This window comes from Myxocyprinus asiaticus, chromosome 50 (assembly GCF_019703515.2).
Source record: "Myxocyprinus asiaticus isolate MX2 ecotype Aquarium Trade chromosome 50, UBuf_Myxa_2, whole genome shotgun sequence".
Classification (NCBI taxonomy): Eukaryota; Metazoa; Chordata; class Actinopteri; order Cypriniformes; family Catostomidae; genus Myxocyprinus; species Myxocyprinus asiaticus.
Window position 1 is genome coordinate 17,616,670 of NC_059393.1, and position 19,172 is coordinate 17,635,841.

Genomic DNA, 19,172 nt, shown 5'->3' on the forward strand with positions numbered 1-19,172 from the left:
TTTTCTGATTTTAAAGAGATGATGCACCATATGATCGAACGGGATTCATTCATGAAATTTCATGAGAGGCAACTGACTGTCAAAGACATATTGAACTAAATATAATACATAAGCTACACATATGTATATATTTGAAGTCAAAGAATAATCTCTAATATTCTGTGTGGGCCTAGGTCTAATTTGGGAGGGCCCAGGCCCACCCTGGTCCACCCTTAGCTACGCCACAGGTGTATATGCATATGGAGTACTGATAATTCACCAACATTGCGCAGAAAATCTACATGATACAGTAGTCATATGTCTGAATAAAGTACTCATTTGTCTTGTAATAAACAAAGAAATAGATATCCTTTGATAATAAACTTATACAGATATGAAATAATCATAAAAATGTGGTTCACTATATATCTCGGGTCTTTAATGACCCTATACGCTTTAAGAAACTAAGAAGTTATAATAAAAAAATAATATATATATATAAAGGCAAAACTGCAAAAAATATAGCATATATATATATATATATATATATATATATATATATATATATATATATATATATATATAAATTTTTGTCTTGAGCCATTTAATTGTAATGCTTCAGCTGCCACTGAATGAGCCCATTATATTATGCACTATCAATAGGGCGATTCATTATGAACAGTTAATTGCCTTTGCAATTATTGTGCTCACTGATAATAATGAAGAAACAGACATGTGAGATTACAGCGTGGGCTCTTGTTGATCTCACGCCTCTTCACGCGCGATAAAACCACACATATATAAAGCGCGTGCCTACCGCAGCATTGCCATAGGGGGGCTGCGCGCTCTCACACGCACGTTTCTCCATTTTTATCCCCACAGTGTGAGAGTTCCCTCGCGATAAGATAAGATGAGATAATATTATTTTTATCAGGCTTCTTCCATCATGCCAAACGACACGGACGTGTCTGAATGCGCGCTGGGACGCGGATCGCGCATCTCCATCGCAACCATCTACTCCTTCATGTGCGTTTTGGGCACCATCCTCAATCTTCTAGTCATCTATTTGGTCGTAACGTTCAAGAAGCTCCGCACGGCAAGCAATGCGTTCATCGTGAACGGCTGCGTGGCGGATTTACTGGTGTGCGCTTTCTGGATGCCCCACGAAGCAGTGGCTACATCCACTGGGGGGATCCTGGTGCTCGGGTACCACGCGTTCAAAGAAGCGCTGCTGTTTCTGGGCATCACCGTGTCGCTGCTTTCCCATTCGCTCATTGCTGTGAACAGGTATGTTTTGATCACCAAAACCCCTGCTGTATATCAAAGTCTTTATCAGAAGAGGAACACAGAATGGATGATTGCAGGATCATGGCTCATTTCACTGGGCTCTTTGTTTCCATGGCTTGCATTCTTTCGGTACCCGCCTGAGAGATGCAGGGATGCTGAGGATGCAGCATCAGCATCCTTCGCCAAGGGCACTTCGGTGTCGGTGCTGTCCAGTCGGGTCACTACTGGCACATTGGCGGTCACTATCATTGGACAGACTGTCATCGTGGTATACTGCTACTTGAAAATCTTCCGCCGGGTACAGATAAGCGTGAAGAGGGTCAGCATCCTCAATTTCCAAATAGTGAACAATCTCCCCTATTCTTTCCCCAGAAAAGACAAGCGCCTCGGCTTTTACGTTCTTGCCATTTGCTTCATATTTCTTCTCACAACTGAGCCCATGTTTTGGGTTCTGATTGCAGGACTGTTTGTGCCAGTGTCCATGGTTCTTTGGACATCAACGTGGATGCTCTTCTGCACTATTTTTGTGTCCAATCCATTTCTGTACACTTGGAAGAATGAAGAGTTCAGGAAGTCCTTTAGGTCTGTAATGAGGGGAGACTTCTTGCGGGGATCCACGGTTGGGGTTGAAACCACCACGATCAATACCATTTCTCACATCTTCCCAAGACAAAACAGTCGCAGGGCTTTCCTGGGTGAGATGAACTGAGTCACCAACTAAACCTTAAAACTATGTGGCCAAATGCTGCTTGTGCCTGTGTGTCCAAGATGCTTCTACAATCTGCCAGTGATTTTCCAGTCACGATAAGCTGCATGCATTTTTCAGTGTTTTGTAAAGCAGTTTTGACTAATTTTGTGAGCTAACGTGGAATTTGTAAAACAGTTACTACACTGCCACTTTTTTTAAACAAGATGTGTTTATGAATGTGTTTGAATAAATGGGAATTAAATCACTGGATTGTTTCTCATCTTGTTATATTTGATTCTAAAATCAAATTATGATTTAAAACGATTATATTAAAGGCATCGTTCATCCACAACTCATTTACTCACCCTCATGTCATCCCAGATGGGTATGACTTTCTTTCTTCTGCAGAACACAAATGAAGATTTTTAGAAGAATATCTCAGCTCTGTAGGTCCATACAATGCAAGTGAATGGTGACCAAAATTTTGTTGCTCTAAAATCACATAAAGTCAACATAAAAGTACTCCATAAAACTCCAGTGTTCTAGTCCATGTCTTCTAAAGTGATATAAGTGTGGGTGAAAAACAGGTCAATATTTAAGTACTATTAATCTCCACTTTTTTTTTTTTTTTAGAGCTTCAAAGGCCTGGTCACCATTCACTTGCATTGTTAGGACCTACATAGCTGAAATATTTTTCTAAAAATCTTTGTTTATGTTCAGCAGAAGAAAGTCATAAACATCTGGGATGCCATGAGGGTGATTAAATGATGAGAGACTTTTCATTTTCGGGTGAATAACCCTTTAATAAATAAAAAATGTATATTAGTATGTTTAATTTTATAGCATATTATATTTATTGTACATTAAATAATTATTTACTGCCTATTATTTATATATTCATTTGTATTATACCAATTTTATTTTATTTACAGTTCACATTTTCAGAACCATCTAAATTTTGTATAACAGAATAGTATGTTTAATTTCATTGTATTTTATAAATGTATTGTGGATAGGGCCAATTATTTAGATATTAGGTTTTTTATTTGTTGTATATAAAACATCTATTTAAAAATGTTTTATTATGTATTTATATTATTTTTGTATTTTATATTTAAATGTTATTCTTATATGTGTATATATTTAATTTTAGTATTTTATTGTAAAAAATGTAAAATGTAATTATTTTTTAAACATATATAGGGCCTATTATTTATATTAATTAATTAATTAATATTTCACAGCTTCTTGTATACGTATAGTATGCTGGACGTTTTCACAATATTTTTGTCACATTTTCAGAACCATCTAAATTTTACCTAAATTCTATATTATTATTTAAATGTGTATTGTATATTTAAAATGATAGTGTATATATAAAATTTCAAAATGTATATAAAATGTAACATTTTATACAGGGCCTATTATTTATATATGATAGTATTTTTATTACATTTTAGTTTACAGCTTCTTGATTACTCACAGTATGCTGAAAGAAGATTCCTCGATGTTTTTGGTCACATTTTCAGAATCTCAGTAACCATTAACAGAGCGTGTACAGACATTCACATCAGCAGAATCTGTGTTAGTCTCTCATGTCTTGTTTTTCAACGTCCAAACTGTGCACTAGTAAGACAAATTGTCTTTGTGTATTAAACATACAAGCAGTTTTTCAGTGCTCTCAAGAGGAATTGTCTGCAAGCAGTTAAAAAAGCATAGTAGATATAGTGAAAATGTGGAGAAGAACTTTTGATACTTTGACACTTTGACACTATCCATCCAAGTTCATTTGGGTCATCTCCCGTCATAATAATACCGTTACATAATAATATTCTCTCTATTGTTAAAGACCTAAGCAAACATCTGTGCAGGTGGCCTAAATGATGACTCTGATTTCTTCAACTTGATTCAGGAAAAGTGGCATGAATACAGTAGAGATAAGCATAACTGATACAAACATAAAAATAATAGCCCAAATGAGAATGTAATCTAGAGCTAAACATTTACAGAAGCCTCACTGGAAACCTATTCAAGATTTCCTATGGATTGCCTAGTTATAACCTATATTATAAATAATTCAAATAGTCAAATAATAAAAAAATTATAATAATCAAAACTGTGTGGCGTTACAGTCCTGTGATGATTCATTTGATCTGTATATCTGAAACTGTCACATCACCGGCCCTTTAAACAGACTTCTTGTGGATTTAGCATTTCTTGTAAGGAATAATTGCCCAAACTGCCAATATCTTGCAGAATATCTTAAAAACATCTGCAATTAGCTTATCAGTGTAGTGTGATATCAGTCTGCAGTTCATAATGGAAATGAAAATTATCTTGAAAGTGTTCAGACGGCAGACAGCTTCCTGTTATTGAGACCAGCAGTTAGAACAGCAGAGGGAGCCTGGTGGTGGAGAAAGATCTCTAGCATTTCTGATTACATCCCACTGTGACTGAAGACACAAGCACTGCTGGGGAATTCCTCCATGACCTAGTCAAACTTGAGAGGCCCCACCCCCCAGTGCATATAAACTCTAGCCATTGATGAAAGTGAGAGTGAAGTTCAAATTCATTTTTGCTCCCTTGAAAGGACACTGGATAATCTGTGCACTTGGAAAGCTCTTCATTAGTGGACATAGATTTTGCACCATGGCTTTAACTTTGCTTTTGACTTTGCTTCTGCCAATTGCAGGTAAGTTTATTACTTTAATCAAAACTTTTCTGTAACTATTCAAAATAATTTAAGAACATGCTAAAGATTTAACTAGACACATTACCTGCATAGTTTAACCACAAATGCAGATTTTAGCATCATAAAACATACTTCATACAAGACTAGACACATTGAAAAATATATATATTTTTGCCTATTTTTAAGATTTAAAGATTTCAATTTCATAACAAATTTCCATCAAATTGTGATGTTTCATAAAATTTAGTGAATTAAACTTAAAATATTTAGTTTTATTTAATTTTATTAAACTCTATTCAATTTGATGGAAGTTTATTATGAAATTGAAATATTTTTGAGTGCATAATTGTATGAATTCACTATATGCAAGTAGTTAATTTACATATTTAAATTGTACCATTTTAATTCTGTAATTTAAATGAAACACATTTTTGTCTTTACGTTTTAATCATTTTAATCCATGTTTACATTTCTACCTTTTTAATACATTTTTTAATTAAATGATTTAAAATGGAGTTTTATGTGTATTTGTCTTTTACTTTATTATGTCTACAGTATGTAAAGCACTTTGAATTGCTATTTGTATGAAACATGCTACTGTATATAGATAATCTTTATAAAAGTCTGTCATAGTGTTTTATGATGCTTAGAAATTAAATTATTTAATATTTTAAAAACATAAAAAAATTAATTAAATTAATCTTGGTTAATGTATTTCAACACAATAATTTTTTTAAATTAAATGTTGTTTATGTTACGATTAACTAATGCATTATGAACTTACATGAACTAACAATAAATAATTGTGTTTTTTATAAATTAACATTAACCAACATTAATAAATGCTGTTAAAAACATTGTTTATTTAATTGTTCATTATATCTAATGCATTTACTAATGTTATCAAATAAAACTAAAGTGTACAGTGTTACCAACAGTTACTTTTAAAAAGTCTCATATTTTAGAAAGTTTTGCATATGTACTGTAGTTACAGATAACCCTTAATATTGCAACTGAAGGAAATTTTTTTTGTCTTGACCAGCTGTTTCACATATGGTGGAGCTGACTCCCAGAGTTCTGTTGAAAGTGGGTGGCAGGAGAGAAGTGATCTGCAGCATGAGATCTTGCCCAGAGAGGGTTAAGTTTGTGTGGACCACGTTAGAAGATAAACCACTGTTCGCCACAGTTAAGGCTCACGAAACAGAATCTGTGCTGATCTTTGACAATGTGACAAAAAATCACGAAAACACCATACTTTGCAAAGCAACCTGTGGGAAGGAGACAAAACAGGCAAAAACAACGATTAGAGTTTATTGTAAGTTTCAATGCCATTATTGTATGTTTATTTTTAGTAAGTTTGAGTAAAAATAATTGTAGCTATTATTAGTTAATTATTACTTAAGTATTTTTTATAATGAAGTAATTAGGGGAGACCGAGTCTAGTTGTAAGACTGTTTACTCCAGTCTTGACTACAAAAAAAGTTATTGAACATTTCCACCATTATTGCAAAGGACAAAAGATACATTTAATTTAATACACTTTGACCTATGACAGGGCATGTTGTCACAATTGGAACCTGCTTTTTATTGATAATAATTAGTGAGGAATACATTTTTGGGAAATACTATCTAAAGTTTAAAAAAGTATAATCTTCAATGCAAGATTTCTGCATTTAAAATGTATCATGGGGTATTTGATTGATTTTCTGCCAAATTGAAATTGTAGAACAATTATGACACACAATAATGCATAAAACAGCATGAATGGAAAAGATAACCATTGTTTGACCAGCAAAAAATTGTAATTAATTAATAGTGTTAAATTGCAACACAAAATTCTGTAACTGTTGTGAACTAGTTGTTTGAAACCAACATGTACAACCACTTCTAGAGAAAATATATGTTAATTGGACTTTTGACTCAAACCCTTACTGAGATATAGTCCTTGTAAAACTTCTCCATTTGACAACTAGCCCCTGTCTCCTCAATTTCATAGTTGATGCAGCATATGATTGAAATGATTATGAAAAAAAATAAATAAACGATTATGTAAATGATTTTTAAAGATTTTCTTTGCTTGTTTATCTATATTTGAAACCTTATGAATCTATGTTTCAGCTTTTCCAAGTAACCCAGTTATATCTGGGAATGATCGTTTGATACTGGGCGAGAAAAACCTCTTGACCTGCGATGTGTCTTCTGTATACCCTTTGGAGTTTCTTGAAATGAAATGGTTATATGAAGACACTATTCTTCACAGTGAATATGGGGAACATGGCAAAGATGGTTTGTCGATTCCTTACACATTCAAACCTTCAAGTGAGCATGATGGAAAGGCAATAACCTGCAGAGCATCACTCCATGTAGAAGGTATACCAACCAATGAATGGACCAAGGAGACATCTGGGCTCATGAAAGTTCTGTGTAAGTTCAGTTTCACCATAATCCATTGAAGTTCAATAGAAAGCTGCTCATAAAGTTTTACCAGATGAAAAATCCATCTTAAACAAGTAGTTGTGTTTTGAAACATAGTAGCTTGTTTCTAGCTGGTCTTTAACCTGGTCTAGTTGGGTAGTGAATCAGCCACCATGTCCCAAAAAACATCTTGACCAGCTTAAGCTAGTTGGTTTGTTGCTGGTCCAATATGATTTACCAGATTAGACCAGCTAGAAACCATGTTTCAAAAGACAGCTTGACCACCTTAAGCTGTTATGGCCAGTTGGTAGTTGGTTTGTGGCTGGCCCAAAATGGTCTGCTAGATTGGACCAGGTAATGCCCAGTTTGGCCCAGCTAATGATGAGCTATTATGTTCCACAAAACAAATTAACCATCTTAAGCTGGTATGACCATCTGGTAGCTGGTTTGTTGCTGGTCCAAGATGGTCTATCAGCTTGAAACAGTGAATTCCCAGTTTAGACCAGCGAATGACAAGCTTAGACCAGCTATAAACCTGTTACCATGTTCCAAAAAAAAAAAAGCTTTACCATTTTAAGCTGGTATGACCAGCTGGTAACTGGTTTGTTGCTGGCCCGAGATGGTCTACCAGCTTGAAACAGATAATTACCCATTTGGACCAGCTAATGACCAGCTAAGGGCAGCTAGAAACCAGCTACCATGTTCCAAAAAAACAGCTTGACCATCTTAATATGTTATAACTAGTTGGTAGCTGGTTTATTGCTAGTCCAACATAATTTATCAGCTTGGACCACCTGAAACTGGTAGCCTATATGGTCTTTAAGATTGATCACTGTAAGCTGGTAGACCATCTTGGACCAGCTAATAAACATCTTGGACCAGTTAAGGCCAAAATATTCTGTACTTCGGTTGTCTGCGTTGCAGATCATAATGCAAACCGTGGGTGTGGACCATCTGTGCTCATCATCAGCGCATGCACCTTTTGTTGACTGTACTAAAAGAGTATCACAAAGCAATTGCAGTGGGCATGCATCGAACGCGTTTGTATCTGCTTGCAGTCGAAAAAGTATACTTTGAAAGGCAAATCGGACGATGGGCACAATCCAATCTGGAACACAGAAAAACGAAATATACCCAGGCCTTTAGAAACCAGCTACCATATTCCAAAAAAAAAAAAAACTGCTTGTTGGTAGTTGGTTTGTGGCCGGTCCAAGATGGTTTACCAGCTAGGACCAGCTAATGACCAGCTTAGACCAGCTGCCATGTTCCAAAAATCAGCTTGACCACCTTAAGATGTTATAACCAGTTGTGGTGGCTGGTCCAAGATGGTCTGCATTTTGGCCCAGCTAATGACCAGCTATTATGTTCCACAAAACAAACTGACCATCTTAAGCTGGTATGACCTGCTGGTAGCTGGTTTGTTGCTGGCCTGAGATGGTCAACCAGCTTGAACCAGTAATGACCAGCTAGGAGGAGCTAGAAACCAGCTACCATGTTCCAAAAAACAGCTTGACCACTTTAAGGTGTTATGAACAGTTGGTAGCTAGTTTGTTGGTGGTCCAAGATGGTCTGTCAGCTTGGGCCAGATAAGACCAGCTAAGAAACAAGCTACCACATTCTAAAACTCAGCCACCATCTTAAGATGAATTTTCCAGCAGGCTTGTTCTTGCATATTCATGATGATCAGCTCCATATGTAGGTCTATTTATGTAAACTATTTTCAAATTATACCCATAACAGCAATTCCTCTATGAGATGCTGTCTGATGGTGACCCCCATGATGTCTTCTCATTGTCTGCTGTGTTTTCCCATTGCTTTTACAGCTGCACCACATAACGTGAAAGTATCTGAAGTGACCGCAGTCTTCTTTGGATCCAGTTTAACTTTGACCTGTGAGGCAGAGGGCAACCCGAAGCCTGTGTTTACATGGATGGTTCTTAAACCAGATGGCCAGTCTGTTGAAATCGTGAAACATCAAGAGCTCTTCATGCAAAATGTGTCCTTATCAGATGCTGGCACTTACCAGTGTGAGGTTAGCAATGAATTGGGAAGAAAGAAGGCCAATGTTTCGGTCGTCGTTCAAGGTTAGCAGGAAATCTCTTTTCATTCTATTAAATTCTTTCTTTTAAAGACATTCAAAGAGAGACAATGAAAATTCTGTCAATATACTCACCCTCACTTCAATTTTTGGGTGTATTATTCTTTTTTTTTTTTTTTTTTTTTTTTTTAAAACAGTGGTTTGACTAGTAGTTTTTATGAGTTTTAAACAGCTCAGTAAAAGCTTACAATACAATACGCAATTGCTCTGGTAATGTATATGGAGTAATTTCAAATACAGATGAATTAAAGATTCAATGACCCCATATTTACATTTGGAAATATTGATCTAATCTTCAAATTCTTTTGAAGCACCTCCAATGAATACAATCATTGAAGCAAGTCCACATGGAGTTCTAAAGGAAAGAGAATCCGTGAGCATTTCCTGCCTGTCTGATGGTGTTCCAGTGACCCGTGTGGTGTTGAGCAGGGTGGTGGACAACAAAGAAACAGAACTAAAGACCATTGATGGGGCTGAAACATCAATAACTCTACCCTCAGTGAAGCTGACTGACTCTGGCAAATATGTATGTGAGGCTTTCAATGAGTATGGGAGTCAGAGGACCAATCTCAGTCTAACCGTTGAAGGTAAGACCTTGAAAGTCTGGTATTAGCAAATATTGGTGGTCCAAAATTTGCTCTGCTGAATACAGTTACAGCATGAGCTGTAATAATAGGTAAAATAGAAAAGAGGAACCACTTGTAGCCCCTAACCAAGTCCTTTATCCCTTGAAGATACTCAGAGAATGATGTGTACAGCTCCCCATCTTGAATGATAGAAAAAGATGAGCTATATTGTCAAAAATAGTCTTGCCCTCCTGAAAAAGCCAGCTAAAGCAGGTAGCTGTGTTTTGGAACATGGTTTTTAGCTGGAATTTAGCTGGTCCAAGCTGGTCATTGGCTGGTGGCCCAGCCACAATGTACCAAAAACCAACTTGACCACCTAAAGTTAAACCTGGATTTACCTGCAGGTTTTATACATGTTACAGTAATAGTCATCATCATCTTACAGTATGCAATCAGGCTAGATGGTGACTCCTGAGGTTCAACTTGATGCTACAATTCAGAGTTTGAGGGACCAAGTCAAATTGTCTTTTGATGTTTTGCAGCTCATTTGCTAGAAGTGACTCTACAACCAAATGGTGATATTGTGGCTGAGAGAGGCTCCAGTTTGGTGCTCTCCTGTGTGGCTTCAGGGTGCCCGCATCCTGAATTCTCCTGGAGGCGTCTCACAAACATGCCAATCACCAGTCAGATTGAAAGCAGCAGATTCTTGTCCCAACTGTTGCTCAGCCCAGTTGATTTAGAAGGAACTTACATCTGTGAGGTCAAATGTGACTCAATCGTGAAGTCCAAGCAGACTGAAGTGAAGGTGTTCGGTAAGTGTCACCAAAGGTTTACTTTTGAAAAATAAAAAAATAAATCTCTATCCATTGATGTAGCATATAGCCTTGAGTTTGTGTCAAAAACAGTTAGAATCGGAAAAAGGCCATCATGCCTATGGGATCACCAAGCATTATTCTAAATTGTCAGTTGGTTGATTACAGGCAAATGTCTCAAAATAAGGCCAGCAAGGTTGTCACCAATTGATTTTTCACTCAATTTGCTATTAAGTATTCTTAGATTCATTAAATTCTGGCCCAATTTAATCCTTCAGAAAAAGGAAATTGGCAAATTAGTTAATCTTACTGTTAAGGGAGAAGATCACTGTGTATCTTGGTTTTGAGTTGCAATTAACCAACCATTAGCTGTGAGTCATCAGTTAACAGCAATTCACTCAACCTTGTTTTGGGAAATTGTAAAAATAGCTCACTTTGATAAGACACAGGAATGAAAGGGTTTATTAAAAATGTTCCAGAAGCAGGCCTAACAAAGTCTCCCAGATTTATTGGGGTTAATGCTGACAGGATTTAATACTCCTCTGACAGAAAACATGAGTACTTTGTAGGTCAAAGAGACCTTCCTACAATGTTCTTTTGCTCTGTCAGCAGACATGAACTTTTGTGTCTGCGAGGGAGTATTGGTCTGTTTACATTGTGTGTTTTACTACATAATCACTCTGTCAAACTGATGTTCAACATTTCTCATTTAGGGTCCTTCTTAATCTTAAATATTTATCAGTATTTTGTGTGCGTTTATACTTTGAAACACTTCAGTATTTCATTTTTGTCTCTTATCAGCATTCCCTACAAGTCCTGTTGTAGAAGTCCTTGGACCTTCTCTAGAGGGTGAGAGGATAAACTTGACCTGCACTGTTCAGGAAGTTTTCCCAGCCAACCTCTTCCAAATCCTGTGGATGGATGAAGAGAGAGAACTGCTCTCAGAATCTGGGTCGTTTTCAAGTGAAACACAGAATCTGACTTCAGTGCTGTCTTACCACGTAGAGGCCAACGTCCAGGACAAACGCATCACCTGCAAAGTCTTGCTGGACTTGCATGGTGTGCCTGCCACTCAAGCAGTAAAGACAGCTTCTACGACATTGTCCATTCACTGTACGTCAATGGGGCTAAAGCAAGCATCACTATTATTATTACTCATACTAAGGGGTTTGTTCTAAATCATTTAATTCAGGCTTACTGAGGAGAGATTGGACTTTTCACATGGTGGCTTTATTTACATTAAAGGAGGTACTAGGGTTGCCAACTCAGTAGGGTTGCAAAATTAAAATGACCCAAACGGGATGACTTTTGTCCAGTATTTAAGCTGCAAACCACCAGCCCCCGCACAGATGGCGAAACCTCTTGTACTGAAGGCATTGTGTCCCGTATTGAAGCATCAAAATGCTCAAATGGAACCTCTCATGTTAGACAGCAAAAACTCATGGGAGACCCCCTGTTGAACAGCAAAATATCCTGTTTTGAAGCGGTAAAATGCTCACTCATCCTGAATTCGTGGGGAAAATATTTGCACCCCTAGAGGGACCGGAGCTATTTATAGGGATCAGAATATCATAGAGACTTGGGACACTTTGGACATGGGCTCGTAAGCAACCACCTAGCAACCACCCTAATCACCATAGCAACCACTCAGAACCCTAGCTTAGTGATGGCAAGTTTGACACGGGAAAGAACCACACATATTTTCTTTGTATAGTCTGTATATTATACTTCAAAGTATCTTAAACTACACAAAGAAGTATAAGTATAGTATAAAAAGGAATATAAGTTTGTATAGTAAGGTATGTTAGCTACTAGTACTTAAAGCTAAAAAGGACTCTTTTCCAGGGATAAGATAAAATTGTTCCCAAACATATTGAAACATTTGGCTGCAACACATCCTAAATTGATAATTTGCTGGAATTTGTCCAGATTCCGTGACATTATGCTCCCTTTTACAGATCCCCCCAGAGGAACCAAGATTACTGTAAGCCCACAGACAGAGTTGAAGGACGGAGAATCTGTGAGCATTTCCTGCCAGTCTGACAGTATTCCAGTGGGGCGGATGGTACTGAGCAGGGTAGTGGATGGTGTAGTAACAGAGTTGGAGGCCAGTGATGGGGCTGAAACATTGGTTACTCTCCCTTCCGTTGAGCTGGATGACTCTGGCCTGTATATGTGTGAAGCTTCGAACCAGTATGGAAGCCACAATGATAGTGTTCAGATTACTGTTAAAGGTAAGAGTTTGCACTAGAAAGCATCTATGCATTTACTGATCTGAATTAAAACATTTTATCTTTTAAAAGATGTATTGCTTCATAACTGTATATCAACAGTTAATTAAAATTCTTTAAAATTGGAATAAGTGCCTTGCTCTCCATTTTGCCTTGTTCTCTTTCTTCATTAAAAATGAATACATGTATTTTTGCCTCCTGTGTGTCTTTGCTGTAATTAAATACCATGCCTCTCTTAACTCAGCACCACCCAGGAATACGACAGTGGAGGTTTTTCCATCCGCTGAGGTTCAGGAGGGACAGAATATCACCATCTGTTGTCGCTCTATCAGCTTCCCTCCACCTGCGGTGGTCCTGAGAAAGCTGGATAGCGAGACAGACATCTACTCCCCTGATGGCGTCTTCCTTCTGGTCAACCTCACTCCCAAAGACACAGGCCTATACCAGGTCAATGTCACCAATGACCTGGGTTATGAGACAGAGGTTTTCACTATTAACGTATTGGGTAAGTGAAACTAGTTAAACACTTCCACTGTTTTGAGTACCTGGACTAGAACATACTTTTCTATTTGACCGACTTAAGGCTAGGGTATATTTTTCTGCGTACTCTTCCATCTTGTGCAAAATTGAGCAACCAACCTTTCAAAGTATACTCTTTTGACCGTGAGCCCATATGGACATATTCGACGCATGCACATTACAACTGCTTTGCGATAGTCTTTAATCACATTCAATGCCAAGTACATGCACAGACGATGTGCAAAGACAAGGACTATGCGTGTCTAGATGCGAATACTGTGCTGATGACGAAATTTGTGTTGTGCGCACTGTTCGCAAGATGTAATGGCATGTGGAAAATCGAAGTATATTTTGACCATTTGCAAAATGTGTCAAAGTCATCAGAATGTTCTTTTGCCAATTTCTTTGTCTTGTTTTTATTACTATTACAGAGAAAAGATTCAACCCTCCGCCTGGTTGGAATGATTTTTTAACCACTGCAGTTTGCCTGGGAGCTGCAGCAGCACTGCTTGGTTTTGTGGCATATCTGTGGAGAGCTAGAAAGAAGGGATCGTATGACCTTACGAAGCACAACCCAGGCACCGTGTAGACTGTTTATACTCCTCAAACTGTTTGGGAATCAGCTACACTTTGCTACCAGGGCCTCCCTGAAGTGAGAACTGCAGGTTCAGAACAAATTTTCAGTCACCATGTCAGGTGACAGTACCTCAGCTGGTTGGGTACCTGCATTTTCCATAGCCACAGACAATCAATGTGCCCGTTGTTTGTCATGTATCCCCAGGCAAGGAAAATCGGTCTGGTGCAGTTTCTTTGTGGTCTTATTGTTGAGAAGTGCCAGCTGTCTTTAAGACCTCATGTCTGCACTATAGCAGTTTCAATCCTAATGTGTGAGTGGATTGAGGTTAGGGTTAAGGTTAGAGTTAGAGTTAAGTGTTAGAGGTAAGGGCTAGGTTTTCTGACCAGTGGCAGAAGGGATGAGGATTAGCGAAACCTGCTTTATTATTTTAGAAAAACCATTTGATTATTTTAGTAAATCTGCAAAATTTGAAGCTAGTAAAGAAGTGTTTGTTACATTATAGATACCTACTGTTAACCTCAGTGTCTGTTGATGAAGATGCTGTGTTCTAAAAATTGTCCTTAAAGTGTTCTAAAATGATTTTGATGTGTATATTTCAGATGTAAAAAGTGTTCTCTTGTTCATAAATATTTATTAAACAAGCAGCTGGCTATTGTCTGTCATTTGATCTGGGAGAGTGATATGGGAAAGTCCAAAGACATTTTGAGAGTTACAGGAATATTAGCATCACACAGCATCTGTTATAGCTTCATTTTTATTTTCCACTTCATGGAATTTCACTTTTCAGAACTTTCACTATCAGTTTAAAAATGGTACTTTCCCTGTTAGCATAACACAGATATTCATGGATAGATGTGGGGGGACTTTTTCATTGTGGTTATCAGCACAACTTGTTTCCTAAATTCTGACAAGATGGACACAAGTTGATCAAAATTAGAGCTGGAACTCACACCTTCCAAAAGTAAACCACTCTGTATATACAGTATGCACCTCTGTCCATTTAGCACCAATCAACACATTCAAACATCCTTTTCTTTCCTTTAATTTCACTGTGCAAATTAGCATCAAATGAGCCAAATTGAGTCCTCACTCCTTTTTTAGTGTCTTGTATCGATTTTTCCCTACCAGTGTTGCTATAATAGGCTGTTGCCATGGTGACCATCCCGGTGCAATGAATGGGGAGGTGGGTGGTTTTTTTCACGTTTCTCATGGGAAAGACGAAGAGGCAGAGGTGCGAATGGAACAATGTTCTCTCAGAAAGATGGAGGGCCACTAAAGGTTTATCCATATCTTTTTTTAACCCCCTCATACTAAATATGGAAGAGTCTTTTTAAAGAGCAAGCAGTAAATTATTTATATAATCCCTGTTGTTATAACTAAGTGTATTGCTGTGCTGTTGGCAAGGTGTTCTGATTGTTTTTTAGTGCACTGCTAAGCGGTTGCTAGGGTGTTACTTACTTGCCCAAGTCAGTGTAAGTCTCTCCTGCAATGTTAATGGATGATGGGGATATTTTTTAGCTTGTTTTATAATCTGCCAGGTACAGATCTGAAGTTTGATTGTTTAGAAAAGTCATAACACACCTGTCCTCAACAGGCCACATGATTTGAGGTATCATTCATGTCTGTAGCTCAAACAGTGCAGTATGCATCAAATTTAATACTATTAGAAATGTTTTCAAAACCCAAACCCTAAATATGATCAATAGTGATCCTTACCATAGCAAGCACCACTACTGATTAATTACCCATTTTTAATTCTGTATTTTCCAGTTACACACTGACCATGTCCTTATGTGTAGTCTGCACTCTAAGGGTGTACTCACACTAGGCCCGGTTGCCTTGTACCGTGCCCAAGCATGATTGTCCCCGCTACCCACTCCCCCGCTGGCCTGCACTCACACTCCACTTAACGTTCCGGGCCTGAGCATGATTACATCATTACGATGCGACTTTTTGTTTTGAAGAAAACAGGAAGAAAAACACTCTCGCAGAGCACATTGCAGTACATCATTGTAATGTTACTTACATTGACACACGGCCCTCTAACATGCCTAATTTTCGACAGCACCGTACCACTGGAATTTATCATTTTCATCCAATGAACTGCCAGATTTACAGAGTGCATTCCGTACCTTCAGATACTTTTTTCAGCTTGCCACCTCATTGCTCAGTGGTTCCTTGTTATCCACGAGCACGAAGATAGTCACCCGGGTACGGTATGTAGCGATCACACTAGTCAAACAAACAAGACTTTGGGGGTCAAATGTGCTCGGGCACAGTACAGATTGCCTAGTGTGAGTACACCCTAAGTGTTTGCGGACATGACAATTATGTAGTAATTGTGTGTTAGTGGTAAGTGCCGCTCTTGTGAACCTACCATCAGTGTACTTGGAAAATAGTCGAGAACATCTCATCCCTGTTCTCTGCCTGTCTTTTCTGACATTAGATAGTTTAAAATGGTTCATCTTTGAATAAATACTTCTACAGTGACTAATCCTTGAAAATGCTTCTGCTTAGTTCCTGCTTTAACCTTCTTGGCTGGTTCTTGTCTGTTCATTAGTGATCTTTTCAAGGTCGTTCTCGGGTTTTGGGAAGATACTGTATGTGCGTCTTTTCTTAGGATTGGAAATCCAGAAATCTGTAAAGGTACAGTTCCATTTTTGCCTGTGGTGTTTGCTAAGGCAAACATCACTATTATTATTGCTCAAACTCTGGGTTCTGGATTTGTCCTGCACTAGTTTTACTACAGATATAAATGATATCTCAAATGGTACGGCTTGTTGAGGAGAGGTGTGCCATTACTTTTCTAAATGATCAGATGTTAAATCAGGTCAAATATACTCGATTGAGGAGGACCTAGATTGAAGAAGGGACAAAAGCCATATCTAGGGGCAAGAATGTCATCGGAACCTAGGGTTGAGCTCTTTTGATTTGGGCAAGTAAGCCACCCAGAAAACCCTAGAAGCCACCAAGCACCCTAACCACCCTGATTTTAATAATTATTTGATGAAAATAATAATTATACACTGGCGGCCAAAAGTTTGGAATAAAGTACAGATTTTGCTCTTATGGAAAGAAATTGATACTTTTATTCACCAAAGTAGCATTCAACTGATCACAATGTATAGTCAGGACATTAATAATGTGAAAAATTACTATTACAATTTGAAAATAAATGTCAGAACGTCTTAAACTACTTCAAAGAGTTCTCATCAAAAAATCCTCCACGTGCAGCAATGACAGTTTTGCAGATCCTTGGCATTCTAGCTGTCAGTTTGTCCAGATACTCAGGTGACATTTCACCCCACGCTTTCTGTAGCACTTGCCATAGATGTGTCTGTCTTGTTGGGCACTTCTCACGCACCTTACAGTCTAGCTGATCCCACAAAAGCTCAATGGGGTTAAGATCCATGACACTCTTTTCCAATTATCTGTTGTCCAATGTCTGTGTTTCTTTGCCCACTCTAACCTTTTCTTTTTGTTTTTCTGTTTCAAAAGTGGTTTTTTCTTTGCAATTCTTCCCATAAGGCCTGCACCCCTTTCGGTCCTTGTTAGAGCCAGTTGTCCTTTGTCTTTGAAGACTGTAGTGTCCACCTTTGTATGAAATCTTCAGTTTTTTTGGCAATTTCAAGTACTGTATAGCCTTCATTCCTCAAAACAATGATTGATTTTTTTGTCATTTTTGCCCTAATATTGACCTTAAGACATGCCAGTCTATTGCATTCTGTGGCGACTCAAAAACAAACACAAAGACAATGTTAAGCATCAGTTAATTAACCAAATAGCTTTCAGCTGTGTTTGATATAATGGCAAGTGATTTTCTAGTACCAAATTATCAATTTAGCATGATTACTCAAGGATGAGGTGTTGGAGTGATGGCTGCTCATCAGTAATGTCCTGACTATACTTTGCGATCAGTTGAATGCCACTTTGGTGAATTAAAATACCAATTTCCTTCAGAAACAGCAACAGCTGAACATTATTCCAAACGTTTGGCCGCCAGTGTACATGTAAAAATGTATCTATCAATGTCTATTTATTTATTGCTGCATGGTTGCATAAAGGTTCTGGGAATTAAGAGGTTAAGGTAACATTGGGAAAACATCATGTGCAACCTAAAGCAAACATTCTATTTCTGTAGAAACTTTCCTTAAAAACCAAAAACTTACCATAAAGCTCTGTTCTGGGAACCAATACCTAACTTTCTCAAAACGTTCTGGAAAACACACATTTTTAGTAGGGTACCTGACATCATTTATTTTGCTTGTTTTCAGGGAAGTGCTATAGGGGTCTCCATTGAAAGTTGCAGTATGTTTTCACACTCATGTTGCTTTGCAGAGGGGAATGAATCTGTACAGTGTATGTTATTATTTGTATATTGTTGAGTGTAATTATGTGTATATCAGATGTTTAAATTGTGTTGTGTTAATTTGATGTTATTGTAATTGGTATATGTCTCATCACTGTCACGACTGCTATGTTGATCGGAACTGCACCCAAGAATTTCACACACCATTGCACTTGTGTATATGGCTGTGTGACAATAAAGTGATTTGATTTGATTTGAATCATTACATTGATATTTACCAGTGAATCTCTCAGAGGACAAGAAAGTTCAATAGTTTATTCAGCTTGTGAAACCTCCATCATTTTAAAAGCTTTCTTATGAACAGTTTGTGCAAGACTGTGAGACTTTCTAACCCCAGGGCCCCCTTAAAAGCTTTTGCAACTCTTTGGTGAAAAAGAACAGCTACAATGATTTGTGCTGAGTCTTGTCATTTTTAAAGGCAGTGGAATTTCCTGGTGTTTTGACACAGAATGTCTGTAGAGTTCGAGCCACATCCACTCAAACTTGTTTGCTTGATTTACCATATAAAGAAAGACTAAATATTTATGGAGGACAACCCCCTGGTTTAGCAGATAGTGTTTGACCCAGGGTCTGAGCTCTCTCAAAGAGCATCCTTTGCCACCGCAGCAGTCACTATCAAAATAGTGGATATCAGCAGCTTTTTTTTTACAACATCCTAAATGCTTTCTTGTCCAAGTGATCTGTTTTGTTTTTATTGTTTCCCTTATATGTACTGTATGTGCTAGCCTCTTTGGGTGCCTCAAAGGGGGGACATCTGGTTTTACAATATTAATGAGGACATCTCATATACGCAATGGTTTTTGTACGGAGGTGATGACATTTGCTATGCTCAAATCATGATTTGACAGATGTATGACCATTAAAATAGTGAGAACCACTTCAAATCTCCTCACAAGTCAGTTTTAAATATTTCAATATATTAGTGAGGATGTTTTAAAA

General features: G+C 37.6%; 2 protein-coding genes across 2 annotated transcripts; both read left to right on the forward strand.

Moving 5' to 3' along the window:
* Positions 1-851: 851 nt before the first annotated feature.
* LOC127439064 (probable G-protein coupled receptor 88) lies at positions 852-2,604 on the forward strand. The gene has a single exon (XM_051695098.1). The coding sequence runs from the start codon at positions 926-928 to the stop codon at positions 1,973-1,975; it is 1,050 nt and encodes a 349-aa protein (XP_051551058.1). The 5' UTR covers positions 852-925; the 3' UTR covers positions 1,976-2,604.
* A 1,888-nt stretch (positions 2,605-4,492) lies between these two features.
* LOC127438624 (vascular cell adhesion protein 1-like) lies at positions 4,493-14,506 on the forward strand. Its single transcript, XM_051694323.1, has 10 exons — positions 4,493-4,646; positions 5,689-5,961; positions 6,765-7,070; positions 8,885-9,145; positions 9,471-9,746; positions 10,268-10,537; positions 11,339-11,650; positions 12,496-12,771; positions 13,013-13,273; positions 13,719-14,506. The coding sequence occupies exons 1-10, from the start codon at positions 4,499-4,501 to the stop codon at positions 13,874-13,876; spliced, it is 2,541 nt and encodes an 846-aa protein (XP_051550283.1). The 5' UTR covers positions 4,493-4,498; the 3' UTR covers positions 13,877-14,506.
* Positions 14,507-19,172: the final 4,666 nt, after the last annotated feature.

Bases quoted from the DNA above. Each gene is read 5' to 3' on its own strand.
- LOC127439064 (XM_051695098.1), top strand. From the start codon at position 926: ATGCCAAACGACACGGACGTGTCTGAATGCGCGCTGGGACGCGGATCG.
- LOC127438624 (XM_051694323.1), top strand. From the start codon at position 4,499: ATGAAAGTGAGAGTGAAGTTCAAATTCATTTTTGCTCCCTTGAAAGGA. The intron at 11,651-12,495 runs GTACGTCAATGG...TCCCTTTTACAG, and splicing joins TACGACATTGTCCATTCACT to ATCCCCCCAGAGGAACCAAG. The intron at 12,772-13,012 runs GTAAGAGTTTGC...CTCTTAACTCAG, and splicing joins TGTTCAGATTACTGTTAAAG to CACCACCCAGGAATACGACA.